Raw genomic sequence first — 17,815 nt, 5'->3', positions numbered from 1 at the left:
TATTTGATCAAATCTCACTTCTTATTGTTGGTGTGAAGATTTTGTTTGGTCTTAGAGCGTTGGGGCGATGCCTTTGACTTCCATGTGTTGTCTTGTTATGTATTGTTATCAAGGCTGTTAATCATATCATTGGAGCCTTAGGTTATGGTTTTGGAGAAGTGTTTGGCTGAATGATTGTAACATAATGTCTATGCTTACTCTGGTGGTGGTGTTTGTGGGTGTGAGGCAGGGGGTACAGATGAGAGATAGACCTATAAACAAGCTCACTGCTTGTCTGCTGCCCTAAGGATGTCCGAGGAAGTGCTTTTTTGAGGGGGGCGCCATCTCTGAAAGTATGGGTTGTCTTCCTGCTGATTTCTGTATGGCTTTGGGTATTCTTCATCTTAAGCACGAAAAGCTTCTAGAACACTCCTTTTTGGAGATTTCATGATATTGGCCCTAATGCAACTAAAAAAAAAACTCGCCCAAAGTTTCCGTATTGCTGGTTGACAAAGGCCCAGGTAATGAGCTTCAGATTAGGTTGATGGAGTCTCCGCATGGCACAGGTCCCCCGAGGTCCCGTTGGTAGCGCTTGATCCCCCGTGGCTGGTCTGTGAGGCGAGTCGCAGCAGGGGAATCAGCCGGTCACTGCTGCCAGCTGCCTGCACCAGGACACACTGTACAAGAGTTTCTTTCTCGGAGGTCTGACATTCCAGCACTATCACTGTCGTCTCGGTTTCAGCTTCGGTGCCTGCCTCCTGTTAGGCTGGCTGCCACGGCACCTGGTAGAGGAAGGTAGCATTTTTCAGTTTGTTTGCCTGTTGTCTTATACCATATGCTCCTCTCAACTCTCCAACTGTAGAAAGATTTCCTCTCCTGCCTCTTTCAAACTGCTGCTGCTGCTTACATTTTGTTTTTAAGCCTTTGAGAGCTTTTTTTTGTTGGTAAGCCGGTTTTTGTTGAGTGCCACTATTTCTTTCCGTAGGAGGAAGTATCATACAACAGTTACATGTCATGCTGTGCTGACGGAAATCTTTGCCCCTGAGTGTGTGTTATCATCTGACTTGCTCCTTCCCTCAGCTTCAGCTCGTGACTTTGGTACTCTCAGACATCGGAGGGGACACCCTTTGGGGTAGAGCAGCAGGTGTATCCCAGACTCTGCGCTGCCTCCCTCCAGACATTAAAGCAGTCATGTGCTGATGCGTGTGCTTTCAAGTGGAAACCAGCAGATGTAAATCCAGACTTTTAAAAGGAGGGGATACAGACATGAAGACATTCCTGTGTGCTTTTGCCAAGATTTATTCAGTGTGTGAGTGTGGGTCCCGAGTCCCGACGCAGACATCACAAATCTATACATGTAAAACGTCATGTAGAAAGTACTGTAATCCCGAGCTGTGGCGATGACTGGTACAGTTTGGAGAGTAAGTGACGTTTATGTGATATTTTCACTGAGAAGCACAGACAGTCCTTGGAGGAAATGTCAGCATTATAATCACATAGATTTGATTAATTTCTCATTCCTCCTGAAAGCAGGATCAAGCCACTCGTCGTCCTCAGCGCGTATAAGGCATAGTCTCAGAGGGTAGCGAAGCAGTTTCCTGCGCACAATAGCACTAGCACCATTAGTGTACTTTGTCCATTTCTGACAAAGCTTCTACAGGTGGTTGTGTTCAGCAGACCTCATTTTTTGACATTTTCCCCTCTGATGGGAATCATGTCACTACAGCAGTCTGCATTTATTAAGAGGTTGAGGCAGTTGTTGAGGGATACACCTGCTGCATACTTTTCCCTGCGTTAGCACGCACACTTGTATTCATGTGACTGCATATCGATGCGTGCATTCACACAAGGAGTTGTGGATGATACGGTGCGATCCTTGCTTTTAGCTCTTGCTAATGACAAAACCTTACTAAACGTTAACATGCCGTGCTTTCTGCAGTTGAATTGCGAGTCAGAGGTCAGGCAGCTGTCTGTGTTGTAGCTTGCAGGTGCATATCTTTATCCCTGTTGATGCACACTCACTCAATCAAACCTGTATTCAAAAGTATGTAACCCGTTGCCATGGTGAATCTCAGCATGAAAGCCGGTGTACTAGCAGATGTTTGGTCACGGAAGAAGTCTTGAAAGGTCTTGAAAGTCTTGAAATCTTTGAGTCCATGTAACAGGGCTGTTTTTGTTCTGCTTTGGTGTATCAGTCAGATATCTGAGACGAGCATACCCAGCTTCGTAGCATTTAAACTGTGGTTTCACAACTTTGGGTTGATTTTAGAGAATCTGATGAGACGAGAAAAAGAGAAGACTCCGCTTTGGGAGCAGTGTGTAATTCTAACAGGCCACAACTACAGCATTACTACACTCTTGGATTATTTCTATTCTGCCATGTAAATACTGTAAAGAATTGATCTTATGTGGTGCCTAGGTCTGTTTTTTCAAAAGATCAAGACAAGTTCATTCTAAAGGAATACCCTCACAGTTCTACATACACTACAGTAGCAGAAATGTAAAAAATATATATATTTGAAAATACAAAAAATCTCAATTTTGTAATTCAAAGGATTATCTTATATTTGGAAAGACAGATATTAATATTTTATTTATTTTAATATGATAGTAATCATTGTACAAAAAAAAACAATTAGCATTTTTGAAAAGTTTTTTTTTTTTAAAGAAAAATCAGTAGGTTTGGAAATTAAAAAATATTTGGAGTGGAGGAGAAGTACAGCTACAGGTAATAATGATGGAGGTGGAGCAATGGTTGTTTTTTTTTTCTTGGGCACAGTCTACCTCATTGTGTTGTGAAATTTCAGTAAGAGCCCAATGCATCTCTGCACATCTCACAGTATTCAGGTTGTGGTGTTCAGTCAGTGCAGAGAGGTCGCGGAGTCCAGCGCTGTCCAGCCCTGTCAGTCTATACACTGATACCAGTGCCTCTGGCGTGGGTCTATCTCGGTGTCTAAATCACCCAAAAGGAGAACACATCTCCGCTCACTGTATTCTGACCCCACAGTCTAAGGGAAAAAAAACTATAAATACGCCAAATTGGTCACGCTTGTTTAGTTCGCACATACAGTAGGTGTTCTAGCAGTAATTGCCTGAATTTTTCTCCCCCAAGAGAATTGTGCTCCTTAGATCACTAGGCATTACACGCAGTATTTACTCATGTTCATATTGTAAATTTGTAGGAGCAATGCTAAGGTTTTAAATGATAATGACCATAAGCTGTGCTGTAAATTAGTACCACATTAGCTCTGAAAACATTTTCACTTAATTAGAAAACTACAATAAACCGATGTGTAGTCTGATAGAGGTACTGGTGTCAGTGTCTACATGACATTGCGTGATGTTGTTTTACTTAATGTATCCTGTACTCCTGCTTTGTCACCTGCTCCCCTCCACATAGATACTCAGCTTCAGGCAAGCTTGTGAACTGATTTATGTATAGTACAGAGAGTGCGTAGAGCTTCTTAAGGGTCAGCTGTTTCAGTTACCAATCGGTTTTTATCTTTCCCTGCAAGTTGAATTCAGTGTGACATCTTTTTGTTCGAGGCCTGTTTGTGGTTTCTGAGCTTGGAGTTTCTTGGCAGTCTCTGCCTCAGTCCATACATAGAAATGTGTTATAGCGAGCCCAGGAGACATCTGCCATTTGTTTGGACTCGCTGTAGAAAGTTTACTGAAAGACTTCTGCAACAAATGCCTCTGTAATTTCTTTTGGGGGGAAAAAACAGCAGCACACAGCAATATCAAGACGAGCCGAAGGAGCTCCAGGGCAGCAGACCTGTGGGGAAATCACCAAACAGTATATCGGTTCTCTTTGTGAGCAGTCAGTTCTGTGCTAAGCTGAGGTTCAGAAGTGCATTGTCTTGCAGCAGGACTTTACCTCCCCATCAACAAGACTTTAGAGTTTGACTTTTTTGACCAGCGCTGACCCCCCCTGACCAACTTTCCGAGCTGCTCAGCAGACCTGGAGAAGGTGTCCGTTCCCTGCTTTGTAAATATTTGTGTCGATGAGTTAAAAAGAGATGTGTGCCGTGAAAATATTGAAATATGGTAATTAGCTTTTTCACTTGATGGAAGGGCTAGGGCAGTCCGTGTTTAAGCATATCCCATGATTAGTGGCGTGTCGGAGACATGGCTAAGATTTTACTAGCAAGGCTATGTTCTCACACTAACTTGTAAATAAGGGCGCTTCAAACCTACCATGAACATCCACAGTCACCGGCTAAGTCTGTCACTTTAACCTCAAAAGAACAGCAAGCTCCAACACTGCAGTACACTTCAGTCTCTTATTCTGACCCATTCAGTCGAGCATATATAACAACAATCATCCCCAAAAATGTGGGCTTTTTTTTTTAAGCAAAATAAACAGAAATCTGAGTCTCAAGGTGAGGCCTTTAATGTGTGGTCCAAAAAAACTGTCATTGTTCATTTGTTTTATTTGTCTTTTATTTTAATATTGTGCTTTTATTTTAATTTTTCTACTGTGAATAACAATAATCACCTGACAGCAATGCCAAGGTTGGAGGATGTGGATACTGCATGTCTCCCTAAGCGAAGTCTGAAAACAGAATATTCCCAAAGAGAGCTGTACTAGGACAATCTTGTGTGCCATAAAAAATTGAAAATTGACATTTTGATTGAAAATGCTCAGGGAGGCATGTGCTGGGAGGGGCTAAGAGAACAGAACCTTTCTTTATCTGAGGGTCAACCTAGTAAAGTCCCTGGTGGGGGAGTAACCCCCACACCCCCCCACATTTTTTTCCTGCCCTTCAGGTCATTTTAGATGATCAATTTCTCGTCATTATCATTACTCTGATTTTGTGTTTGCCACCTGCGGGTGGATGGGATAAAAAAAAACAAGAATGAGTGCGTCCGAGCAGATATGTGCAGCCCGGGAGGGGACCCACAGTGCCTTGTGCAGTTTGACACGCCCCTCTCAACCACACCCTGCCCTTAAATCCCCAGGATTGGATAGTCTTCACCCTCCTCTGGAATAAAATAAACATTTTTGTCAAAGAACATACTGGAATATTACCATATTGTGCTTTTTAAGACAGAAGATAGATTTCTTTATTTGTATTTACAGAAAAAGGCCAATTTTAGGTTAGCACATCTTTCTGCTTGGCTCAATATTACTGTATTTAGATATGTGAATGATTTTCAAGGTGAAAAAAAGCTGAACTTGTCTCTACTTGGCTAAGCCTGGCTTGCTTTGTGCATGGACTGAACCATCCTTAAACTGGTAATGGTACATTTTTTTTCATGGCTGAATTTTCTCAGATTGATGATAATCTGATGTTTTGCCCCCCCCACCCCCTCACCCCACCCTACATAAGTCTTAATTTACAAGATTGACAACCTTTGATTACATGACTTTCCATGAATGCACGCTGTACTGCATTTTTAACTGTAAATAGCAAAAGATTTCCCCCAAAAACAAGAAGCACTTACCATCTGTGCCCTGGGTTCAGTTTGACCCAGAAGGCCTAAAAAGTGGTTTTACAGAGCAAGCTAGAAACGCAGCACAGGTTGAGATCAAGGCATTATATGTATTGTATTGTTTTTAAAGTAAGGAAGAAAAAAGTATTACATTTAGAGATGTTAATTTCTATTTTTTTAGCCAAAATAGGGAGGGCAAAATACAATGACTTTTCTGACTGTAAACTTTTACTACTCTTGTACATTATTAAATTTAACATTTAAATTTGTTATCAATGTATATAACTTTTACTAAATAAACCGAGTTTGATGTCCTTGCTGATGACACTAGCCGAATTAGAAGAGAGCAGAAAAAAAAAGCCAATGGAATTTTACTGGAGTAGTACCACACAACGTGTTACCTGTCTGTATGAGATATGTAGCCTGACATTTTAATTTTGTCACCTTTCCATCCCCATTCATTTGCTCTCTTTTTTTTTTTTTTGAAACTACTATTCAAGCATTTTCCGTGCAAGAGTAAAAGTGCAAACGAAATGCAATTCTGTATCCCTTGTAAAGTCTGTATGTCTCCCACTGCAAGTAAAAAAGAACTATTGCTCAGTCTTTAAATGGCCTACATTAAGTGACAGATTCTGTTTACGTTTGCTTTTCAATGTGACAAACTGGAAAAGACCACTGCTTGCTCCCTCAGGGAAATGTGAATGAATCTGTGATAACGTTAGGTACACAAACGTGGCCAATACGTAAACGCCATGCAGAACCTGTATTACCAATCTGTAAAGGACAGCTTGTCTGTAATGTGGTGAAATGTTTGTGTGTGTTTAGCTGGTATATAAAAACATAAAAGTGTTCATCTGCATCAGGCTGGAACATGACACCAGAGCACTGATTGTTTTTGTATTCCTGTATTAAATGTCTGGTCAGTGTTTCTGAAACGACAAAATCATTCGGCTGCATGTTGGGTGGTTAAAGCAGAGCTGATTTGAGGGTTTGGGGGGGGGGAGGCAGTTAGGGGGGGGCTCTCAGTGGTCTGTTCCAGTTGACACAGCTACAGCTAAGGTCTTTAGCCCTTGTGCGTCTCTTTATAAATGGAGTTCTGTATTGTTATTTGTTATGTCTCGCCATAGTTTTATTTGTGTTCTATAATTGCTGCTCCTTTTCTCTCTGTGCACATAGTTGGTCCCAGAATGCTGTGTGTAGTGTTGCAGGATACCTCTTCATTTAATGTATGTCATATATAAGATATATATTGATATACTATTTATACTTCATATATACCTTGTTTGTCATATATATACACACATACATGAATAAACATGTAAATGTGTATATGTATTTCCCATACACACAAACATAAACACAAACATCCCCACACTGGATCAAAATGTGCCATTATCCATGTGTATATCATATGTATCATTCACAATCTCTCTCTCTCCCTCTCACACACACACACACACACACACACACACACACACACACACACAGCCACACACACAGAAAACACATTATGTACAGGATCAAAATGTGCCATGATTAAAATACCGCTTGACGATTTATTTTTTCTATGTTTTCAAGTAGAGCCAAGCAGTGACATGTACAGAAAATGTTGGAATGATATGAAAATAAATCTTGCTGTGTGTAAATTATTCAACAATTAACTGTTTATATTAAAATTATGAATAAAATTATTGGAGAGTATGTGAGTATGTTTCTTGTGGTGCTCCTTCACAATCTTCCCCATGTTGTTTCCCCAAAGAGATCAGTTGGGAGCACGGAGCTTCTCTGAAATGCCTTTGGGTGAAACCGTTGTTGTACAGTGTGGTGTTTCTTTTGAGCCACTTGAGGGCGCTGTTGTCATACTAAAGGTCCCACAGAAAACCAGTGAGTTTTTCCCCTGTGTATTCATCAAAACAACTGACAATTGTATGATTTAAGTGGTCAAAGGAAAACATCTCTGTAGTAAGCCCTTAGAACTCTCTGGTTCTTTGACCTTCTTCACATTTCTGTGTTTGCATATTACAGCTTACACACTGAATTTTTTTTTTCATTCTGCCATATTGAAAGTTTTCTTCCGTTAGGTCTTCACTTAGCAGAGAGTCTTGAGACCAGAGTGGCCTGTCAACATGGTTGTTTGCGCCACAGCCTGAGTGCAAAACATTGTGAAATGAAACTCAGTCTCACCTCAGATAAACGACCAGCACTGTCTGGAAGTGTGATCTCAGCACCATGCTTACTGCTCTGAAATATGGCCTGCACCACTGCTTATTCCTGTGAAAAGAACTCCCCATGCCAATACAATATATGTGCAAACATGAGATGATTCCACATGCTATATTACGTGTTATACAATAAAAATATAAAGAGAGGTTAAGTTCTTATGTATAATCTGGTATTTCAGACATTCATCCGATCAACTGTAAGTGTCCAGTAATTAAAACCACTACTAAAATTGCCATTAGGTCTTTACAAAAATAAGACAGAGAGAGAGAGAGATAGAGACTAAAGAAGCCCAGGTTCCTCTGGCTCTCTTTCCCTACAGGTTTTGCAGCCTTCCGAAAGTCCCCTTATCATCCCATCTGTCCCCCTCACTGGTGTTCATCTCCAGATACATCCTGCTTCACTGTGACAGTCTCTCCCCTCACTATGACCGCTTTGCTGGCTGTCTGGATTATTTCTCTGTCCTTCCTTGGAGGTGGTCTGGCTCTTCCTGTCTCCACAGTTTGACTACCCCTGTTGCTTGTCTGGTACTCCATGATGTTTTGTGACAGCAAAGCCCCCCCCCCAAAAAAAAAAAAAAGCTGTAGCCAGGCTCAGCAGCCTCACTTTACTGGTTCCTGCTTTCCTCTGAAGGCACCCACTCTCTTTATGTTGTAATGTTCGTGGTGCATCTCATGATTCTCAGCATCCAGTCACTGATAGGTTTTGTCATGTGTGTCTCCTGACCAGGTTCTTGTGACTGGAGACTGCCCAGTCTGAACACTGTCATTCTGCCGACCTGGTACTTACTGAGCAATAGTTCAGGAACTTTTCTGAAAAGATCTGAGTCACTCAGATAGTAAAGTTTCATTATCGTTTTAAAAGACATCCGATTTACTTTATTTGTAGGATTTTTCAACAGTACAGAGGTATCACATTAAATGATCAAATCACTCTATGAATTGTTAAGGACCTCTGCACTACAATACTCAATCACATACGAACACAGTAACAGCAGGTCAATGCTGTGGCATACTTAGTAAAAAAAATTAGTTATCGGTGTATATACGTGTAATTACAAAGAGCCAGTTGCTGTTTCCAAAGAATTGCAAAGAGGTAGCTAGATTACGAAGTATAGGCGTTTTGTAATGCTGTATCTAAATCTAAGTAAAATATCTTTGCCATATACATACAACAAATAAACTTTCTAAGCTAGAAGTAGGCAGGACAGGGCATGTTGCACTAGCACGGCGTTACACCACGACGAAACCACCAAGACGAGCGCAAGTTCCGCTCAAGTGTCGCTTCAGAGCATCACTGCACAGAGGCCTTCAAAGAAACAACTGTTTATTAACGAGATTGGTTGTCTTCGGTTGATGGCAGCATCGCTTTTATCCTATTCATTTGCACGACGACCGTTACCATTTGATTTAACAGAGAGCTCACCCTTCATGTCCAGCTATATGAACGGAAACATGCAATTGTCTGCTTCCTCGCTTATTTGCTTTGAGAATTATATTCACAAACATGTGCCAGCATCAAACCGGTGACTCGAGACATCAGAGAGAAGCTGAAAAGAGGAAGTTGTGGCAAGATCCTGTGTAAAAACTTGCGGTCAGTTTTGCACCCTGCCCCATTCTTGTTCTTAGTACCGCTGGAACTCTCTCGACGCTCACAGATCTTCAGGACAGTTGGAAACGGTTAGAGTGAGAAATCTGTGTACTCCACAGAGTACCGTTAAGAGTTTTTTTTTTTATTTTATTTTTGTGGATGTATGTTGTAAAAAATATCCTTCAAGTACTTCTGCTGGTGAGTATTTAATCTTCTACCTTTGGTGGTCTGAACGCATGCTTATTTTGTGGTTTAATTTAGTGTATCACATTTCACATCAGTTCAGGAGATGGACAGGTGGTGTGTGATATTGTAAAATTCGAGCTCTGCGTTTCGTTAATGCAATTGTCGTCTTTGCTCAAATTAGTAATGTGTCGTTATTCATTGAACAGAGCAACAGAAATGCATGCCTTTTCTCCGCGATTTTTATGTCGTGGGAAAACGAGCGATTTCTTCAACCTTGAGCACACATTCACCGCATTACACTCAGTCAAACAGATGAAAGATACGGACGAAAGGGTGACCTACATTCTCTCGCGACTGCCTGCGAGTATCAATCATACATCGTCTTTCATTGACCTCACGTCGTTTGGTGACAGTGAACAGATTTTCAAACGGATATACCGTTAATTAGGTCTCACTAAAATAACTGCGTAGATGCAGTTTGAAACGTGTGCTTCCAGAAAGTAAAGACACAGCCTCTGTGTTATGCGCTCTGTCTTCATACTCTTCACTCAATCTTACCTAAATAGTTATACAGAAGTTTCTGGGTCCTTTCTTCGCTCACCCTTGTCTTTCCGTCTCCCTGCTTCATGGTCTCTTCATGGCTCTTTCATCCTTCCTCTCCCCATCATCGTAGGACCGGCTCAGCATCTTCCTCCTTCTCCCCTACTCCTCCCTCATTTCTCTTTTCCCTCCCTCTCTCCACCAGAATCCTCCCACTCTCTGCCATGTCCTTTCATCGCTTTTCTCCCACCTCTCATCCCTCCCTCTCTCCGTCTGCTTCGGCCATTTCCTCCCGCCCCTGTTCTGGAGCCCCTGGTTCTGTATCATATGTTAGATAATCCCCAGTCCTTGATCCAGCTCAGGGCTTCTTGTTCTCCTCATTTGCTCATAACCCCGGTGAGGTCCCCAGTTAGCTCCTTGTGCTTCCCATGGCGGACTCCCCTTTGAACAACTCCTGGCCTTCTTTTTCAAAACTGTGGATGAAACGATGGTCCTTCAAAAGAGGTACAGCCACCCCAATTTTCTGTGGTTCTCTGTAGTACTTACTAATTTTTCCTACTCTTTTCTTCTCTTTCCTTTTCTGTTGTACAAATTCATCCTACAGTTGTAACCCAAAATCAGCAGATGTGGTCTTTTAATTGTGTATTTTATATAAGGTACTGTCACTATCTAATTCTCTTACAGTTTTAGCTCACAATTTGCTTGAGTTTGATCTGTTTGCCTAGGTCACTTAATAAGTGGAGAAACTCTAAATGAATAATTTTGGAGTTTTGAACATGAACTACATCTGCAGCTGTGGTGAATATCGTTTTGTCTTCCTGCAGAGACTTTGTGGTATGGTGGCTCCTACTATGTAGAAAAGTGTTCTTTCAAGCCGTAGGTAGGAAGGACTAACTGACAGTGTTCTTCATCCACGAAACACATCTTAAGTTGCGGTTCACTAACTGGAGATACTGTATATGAACAGAGACCATATTGTGGCAACAGTTGGCGTTGTAGTATCTTTTACCAATATGCTAAAGTAGAATCATTATATGCAGTATTGTGATGCCATGTGTGGCACAAAAATACATTGTAGCAATTGATGCATTGTCCAAAATTTCGCTGCGATTTTAGTTGGACTGGATTTACTGAACATGCTAAATGCTTTGAAATACATGAGCTCTGTTAAATCTAATGATCAAAGGACAATTAGCAGCTCATGGAAGTGGGTTGTTGTCAGATGTGTTCTGACCAGGTGCCAGAAAGAGAAGAAACCAATGTATTTTGTATGAAACATCTGCCTCACACCTTGTGTGATTGCTCCTCAGGGCTGTTAAAAAATGCAATATGAACTCCAGCAGGCACAGCAGGGTCAGTACAACATTTGACTAAGCAGTCTGTCTGCTGAGCAAAGCATGCAGTTGTTGTGACTTTAACAGCAAAAAGGACTGATATTACCCGCTTGCTTCAAGAATACAGATGCTGCCCAGATGGGCCTTTCTGTGAGGTCATCTGGCACCTGTATAACCATGTGTCCATGTGACCGTACTTGTTGCGATGTGTCCTTTGAAATGTGTTTGGTTTTGACATTGGAACAAATGTCCAACTTAGTGTCTCATGCTGAATGTAGCCTATGGTCTGAATGTGTTATTTTTCAGCCTACAACAGGTTTCACAGAGTACAGTCAGAGCAAATGCGCCTCTGAATGTTGTGAAAATATGGCATGTGTGCATGCTTGTATACTTTATTTGTTCAACACCCTCGATTGCGGTGATATACTGTACATTCTCATTTGATTCGCTGTCATGCTCATATGCCATATCCACATGTCCTCTGTGGTCTGATATCATTTGGTCGAGTGGTTGCTTTGTGGCTGTACAGTCATCTGATATGCAGGGTGAAAAATTAAACCTGAGATTGCCAAAAGGATCATGAGACTACGTCTTGTCACATTGATTGCTGTTTTGGAAGCCTTGTGTATTTGCAAAATGGCAAAGCCACAGGAGTGCTGCCGGGCACATGGTTGACCTCACATTTTACACTCTGCCTTTTGAGTGCGGTGAGCCACAATACATTGCATTTGCTGAGTAGATGTACTTAGAGCAAAGTACATGACTTGCTATTTTTACATGCTGTTCATTTATACTGCTGCGTATTTACAGAGGCAATTTTGGGTTAAGCGCCTTTACCAGGAGTGCAACAACCGTGCCCCACCTGGGAATCAAACCAGCAAGACTTGGGTTACAAGCCCTGCTCGTTACCGCTACGCCGCACTGCTGCCTGCTGATATCCCATATGACTTGTTTGCAAATGGACTGGAGCTTTTTTTGCGAGGTGCAAATAATACCTTGTAGGGTTCCCTCTCCCGGCTTGTGCCAGACCTCCCGAGTTGAGCGCAGCATCTGTGTACACTGCCAGGGCTGGGCGGCAGTGCAGACGGCTCCCTTCGCTCTCGGCTTCCACCCTCAGATCCCCGGCCTGTCGTCTCCGAGTCCTGGGGCTGCATGCGGTGGTAATGGCTGTCATCTGGCGGAGTGCTCATGCCGCATGGTTGTGGGGAAAGGGGAGGAGTCAAACACCAAGCTCAAAATGACAGAAAACTTTAAATAGCATGAAAATGAACGCCAGCTACCACCCCCCTCTTCCTTTCATAATCCAAAGAGCAGTATAAAAGATGTTTGGCTCAGGAGTAGTGATAAAATGTGAAATTGTGTTTTGCGATGCAATTGTGCAGCTTGGATCATGATTCTGAGAGGGTGGATCGCCATAGAGCTGACAAAACTGCGGCTGGATTTTTTTCAGGACTATGTGTACGTCGGTTGATTTAAATATCAAGTTTTTTTTTTGCTAACTACACTTTTATTGGATGTCTTGTGTCTCAGTTAAAATCAAATGGTCTGTGTTGTGCATGTAGGAAAGGGAAAGCCAAGCTACAGCATATGTGGACAGTCCTCTTCTTAAATTAAAATCGTACGTATGGAAATACTTTGGCTTTCCTTTAAATTACAGGGTGAATGTTGAATATAAAGTAATACAAGGATAGTGTACAAACAAAATGCCATGTGCAAGACTTGCAAATAGGAAATTCCATAAACTGTAGAGACAACAAAATATTGCTGACTATTAGTAATTTCGAGCCTGAACAAGCAAAACTTTCATCACTATATCCAGTATTTATTGTGTCCTGGGCCTGGTATTGTGATGTGGATTATATCATGTGGGAGGTCTATGGTCTCATCTCTACCAAGCATTAAACATGTGCAGTGCAGATTGACAATCACAGTCACCATGGCACGAGTATCACTGCCATAATCCATCTGGATAAACTCAGTTCTGACATAACATCGACTTATACTGCTAACTGTGCAAGCTATAAGTATAGAGAAAGGCATAGACCTCAGCAGTTTCAGAAGACTTAGCGGAGAAAGGAGGCCGACTGTAATCAAGCTAAAGGACTCAAGGAGCCTGGTAGGCCCTCTGTTTAATCCACAGCCGTGCAATATCAGATCTGTGCGGGTGGCCATAAAAGGATATCGCAGCTTTTTAAGTATCACGGTGTGAGACGGTTCACGCACAGCGTGAGCTGAACTTGTATGCAAACAAAGTCTGTCTTCTTGGAAAATTGACAGTCATTCTGTGCTTTACATTTCAAAACATCTGCATTGTGCACATTTATTGTTTAAAGAACAGCATCTTCGTCTGCGCTGTCAGATGAGAGAAGTGTGCGTGTTGGTTTATAACAGATTTGCACGGCTCCGCTCCTGGCCGTCCTCTGTGTCGTCTGGTTTTCATCTCACCTGAGCTCTACCAAATGAAAATAATCCCTTTCTTAAACTGTGGAGCTTTCTGCCAGGTCTTAAATGTCTCTTATGCAACAAAGGCCCTCAATTATTACCCTTTGCACATCTCTGACACAGAACATGTACGGCTGAAAGCTGTTAGTAATTATCTAATAGCTGCGCACAATACTGTCTTTTTCTGTCAAATATTAAAAGCTCATTAGCATTGAACTGAGTAGGAAAATATTAGAACACATAGAATAGAATGGATTGGAAGCAAATATATGGCAGAACTGCATCTTGAAGTTATATCAGCTGAAATGTGTTTCACAAAACTGTAGCCGTTCAGTCACTTGCTTTCCCAGGTCGATTTAAGGCAGCAAGCAGATGGAATCACAGCACCGTGGAGTCACAGTTTGGCCTAATGCGGAATCACAAGGGTAACCAGTGGCAACGCAAGTTTATGATGCCATGTGATCGTCAGAATCTGTTTATGCATGTAAAGCAGCTTTATGTGAGGGGCGTGATTGCGCTGCACGCATGTAAAAGCACTCTCTAACGTCCAGAGTCCAGTGCTACAGCGTGGTGGATCAGGCAGGTCCTGCTTCCAATAACAAACCCAAGAAAGAGAGGTTGCTAAAATAAACTCGAGTCTGCAGTTGCAGCGGAGTGAAGAAAGTGTTTATGCTGTGTGCCCCCAGACTCGCTTGGTCCTAGCCTCATTAGTCCCAGCTTTGCAGGGCTGTGCCTGTACTGCTGAACTGTCTACCAGTGGTCAGGGGGGTAACATTGTCAGCATATGTCAGCAAGCTCTCTCTCTGGTATTACTGCTTTGAGCACCCTTGCTCTGTTAGTTGGGAGCTTGAATGATTGCCATGTGGGCAGAGGTGGACACCCCCCGGCTTCAGAAAGTAAAAGTCCTACCATGTATTTGTTCTAGCCATTCACCAAACAAGGTGATTTCACTAATTAGCTCCTCTACCTGGCTGAAGAGCTGTGCTACTTAACTTCAGCTTGTGTAGCGCATGGGTGGGACAAATACGTGGCAGGACCTTTACTTTCTGAAGCCGGGGTGTCCACCTCTGCACGTGGGCAATAATGAAATGGGATGATACGGGAGAAAAGCGGCATGTACTTTCTCCTCATAACTCTGTCTGGATTAGAGCATCTGCTAAATGAGAAACTGTAAAATGTAATGTGAATGAAAACTCAGTGATACTGCGAGGTGGGAAAGGGGTTAAGGAATAGTGGCGTCAGCTCATCAGCAGTCTTTTCAGGTGAAAATGAACTCATATTAGTTATGCATTAATAAAACTTCCTGTTGGGTCTTCAAAGTGGATATTTTCATGAGCACCACCAAAGGATGGCATATCAGGCAAAAACCTGGATCACAGTGTATACTGCAGTTTGCTTCATTTGGGTGAAATGTGGATATGTGCACATATGTCACTGCATTAAACATTGAGGGTTTTCATACGCTAATTACTGTGTAACAATAGGTGCTTATTTAGGACTTATAAACAGGTGCATAGCTGCTGTAATATAGTGTGAGCAGCAGTTACGATGATGCTCTGCTTGAGTGGTCGTGTTGCCGCTGAAGTGTCTGCTTTGTTTCGGCAGCCTCCGAGTGCAAGCCATGTGTCAAGCAGTGTGCGAGTGTCGCAGGGCCAGGGTCTGCCTCGTCCCTGTCCCCTCCATCCATTACAGAGGACATCTTTTTCAGCAGCATGACTGAGGAAAAGGTTAGGATGCTCTGTCTTTTTCTCTCCCTCCCTCTCTCTCTTTCTCTCTCACACTCTCACATGTCATGTATTTAGTGACTCACTGTTGAGTACAGCCTTGAGCTGGATTTATAATTATATTGCGTAGTGCATGCACTTATCCAGAAGGCCTTAAAATACTTCGAATTGTACAGTACGTCGAAGTAACTCTGTATCTCAGTCATACGTCTGGTTCATTCCAGGTCAAATGATCAAAATCTTTGTTCAAAGTATAATAATAATAATAATAATAATAATATCCCCTCTATGTCCAGAGTTCTGTGCTGTACCTCACAGAACTGCTGTAGCTGTGGTATTTTAAATAGCTAATTATAGAACAGTTTGAAGGTACTCAACACACATTACCCACACCAAGGAGAAAAAGTAACCTCAGTGCTGTACTGTACTTTTCCCGTCAGGACGAGGCCTCTTCCGAAAGCGACTACGAGGACCCGGGACTAGAGGTGGACAGCAGTGCGGACGACATCTTGGGCCTGGACTCCTCCCTTAGAGGCACAGAGTTTTTCAAAGACCTGCAGGAGGGAGACACTCTGCGTACGAAGAGCTACACCGTACTAAGTGGCCCCCGCTCAGCACACAGCTCCCCCGTCAGCACGCACCACCTGAGCCCAGGGCCACACCGCCACATGGCCGACAGCAGCTCCTGCCCTGGCTCTCTGGCCTACCGGGAAAGCCCAGTCCCTCCGCAGCCAGACACAGCCGTGAGCATCCAGTGCCACGAAGCAGCAGGGCCCGTCATCACCGTCAGCACCACGGTGTACCTGAGGGACCTGGGGGGAGGGGGGGACACGGACGCGGACACGAAGGGAGGAGGCGACCTAGAAACGGACATCGGGGGTGGGGAGGAGGGCATGGACAGCGGCGCAGAGACTTTTCCCATCCTGGTGAGGTCCATGTCTACGTCACGGAGACACAGCTGGGAGGTGCCTTTGTCGCCTTTCGACCCGGGAAGGAGGTGAGAGACAGACAGCTATAGTTGTGATGTCTTTGCAACTGCTGTGTTTTAATGCAGAAGAATGGCTGCATCACAGGTGTTCCGTCTGTTTGTTTGTATCTTCATTTAGTTTGCCTACAGTTTCTGGGGGTTATCTTCACATCCACATTGCTTTTTCGTTTTGGAACACAGTTGTGTGATGTTGCTGCAACATCCAGACCATGAAGGTGCAATAGTGCTGTCTACCGTGCAGGAAGTGCAGGGTGTGTTATTCACTATTTAATCCTCTTGGGCATTTACAGACACGTCATGCTGATCTGTACTTTGTCGCAAATGGATGTGGGTTGTGTTTAAGTGAGAACATTGTTCACACCCTCAATGAATGTATTGCATAATTCAGCATTCTGAAGCCTTAGTTTTATTTCAAGGTACATGGGAGGGTATGAATATCACTGTGGATGTGTTGTTTTGAAGGGTGCACTAAATGCAAAAGAGGCCCTGTGCTATTATTAGACCAGTCACGACAGAGCGCATTTCAGAGAGTAGACTTCCCCATTTTTCTGAAGCGAAATGAAAGTCTACATTGCTGTGATGTGCTGCTTTTTGTCAGCTCAAGCCAAGACATGGTGTGGGCTGTTGAAATGGTCAGAATGAAACTTGGAAACGTGGAAATTTCATTTCTAAAATTCCCAAACAAAGAAGCCCAACAGAAATGTATACAGGCTGTGGAGGTTTATGCAATCTATCTTCAAGTAAGTAAAACTGACTATCTAATGTAGCAGGGTAAAAACCAAAAGAGAGGTTGGAGACTCTCTCCAGAAAGGTTTTTGCTTTATTGTCTAACTTCCAGTGTTGACAGCCAGCAAACTTGACATAACCCTTACCCAGAATCCTCCTGTGGCCAGCACTAGAGATGTGATTCAGTGTTACTTATGGATGAATGCTTGTCCTTATTAGGCTCAGCTTGGACACCTCAGCCATGGACAGTGACGGGGAGAGGGAAGAAGACAGCCCATTGCAATCCTCACACCAGTCCTTTGTGTATCCGGAATGCATTGGTGACTCAGGGGATGGGCCCACTGGGCCGGTGGAGACAGACTCCACCAGCTGTAAACCAAAGGAAGCAGAGTTGGTAATGCAGCCTTTGGTGTTTTTGTCACGCTAACACCATTGAGCAATTGACAGGAAACTCGTCATGTTATCATACTTTGCTTCAAGCCCTGCCGCTGTCCTTAAACATTGTTTTTGCAATATCACACCTATTTCAAAAAGCTTTACACAGCAAAAGCCTGCCATAGCAACATTCTGCTGCGTGTGAAACCGTGTGATGAATATGACCTAAATGTACTATTATTTTGATGTTATGATTATCTTAAGTAGCAGTAATA

The 17,815-nt window shown here is 42.9% G+C and overlaps 1 protein-coding gene across 1 annotated transcript; it reads left to right on the top strand.

The window, feature by feature from the left end:
- Window positions 1-184: 184 nt before the first annotated feature.
- LOC118771255 lies at window positions 185-16,452 on the top strand. The gene is made up of 4 exons (XM_036519200.1): window positions 185-232; window positions 9,345-9,423; window positions 15,333-15,454; window positions 15,892-16,452. The coding sequence occupies exons 1-4, from the start codon at window positions 185-187 to the stop codon at window positions 16,450-16,452; spliced, it is 810 nt and encodes a 269-aa protein (XP_036375093.1).
- The last annotated feature ends 1,363 nt before the right edge of the window (window positions 16,453-17,815 follow it).

The sequence above is a fragment of the Megalops cyprinoides genome, chromosome 2 (assembly GCF_013368585.1).
Source record: "Megalops cyprinoides isolate fMegCyp1 chromosome 2, fMegCyp1.pri, whole genome shotgun sequence".
NCBI lineage: Eukaryota > Metazoa > Chordata > Actinopteri > Elopiformes > Megalopidae > Megalops > Megalops cyprinoides.
This window is presented reverse-complemented; position numbering and strand designations above follow the sequence as displayed.

Bases quoted from the DNA above. Each gene is read 5' to 3' on its own strand.
- LOC118771255 (XM_036519200.1), top strand. From the start codon at position 185: ATGTCTATGCTTACTCTGGTGGTGGTGTTTGTGGGTGTGAGGCAGGGG. The intron at 233-9,344 runs GTACAGATGAGA...TGTACTCCACAG, and splicing joins TTGTGGGTGTGAGGCAGGGG to AGTACCGTTAAGAGTTTTTT. The intron at 15,455-15,891 runs GTTAGGATGCTC...TTTTCCCGTCAG, and splicing joins GCAGCATGACTGAGGAAAAG to GACGAGGCCTCTTCCGAAAG.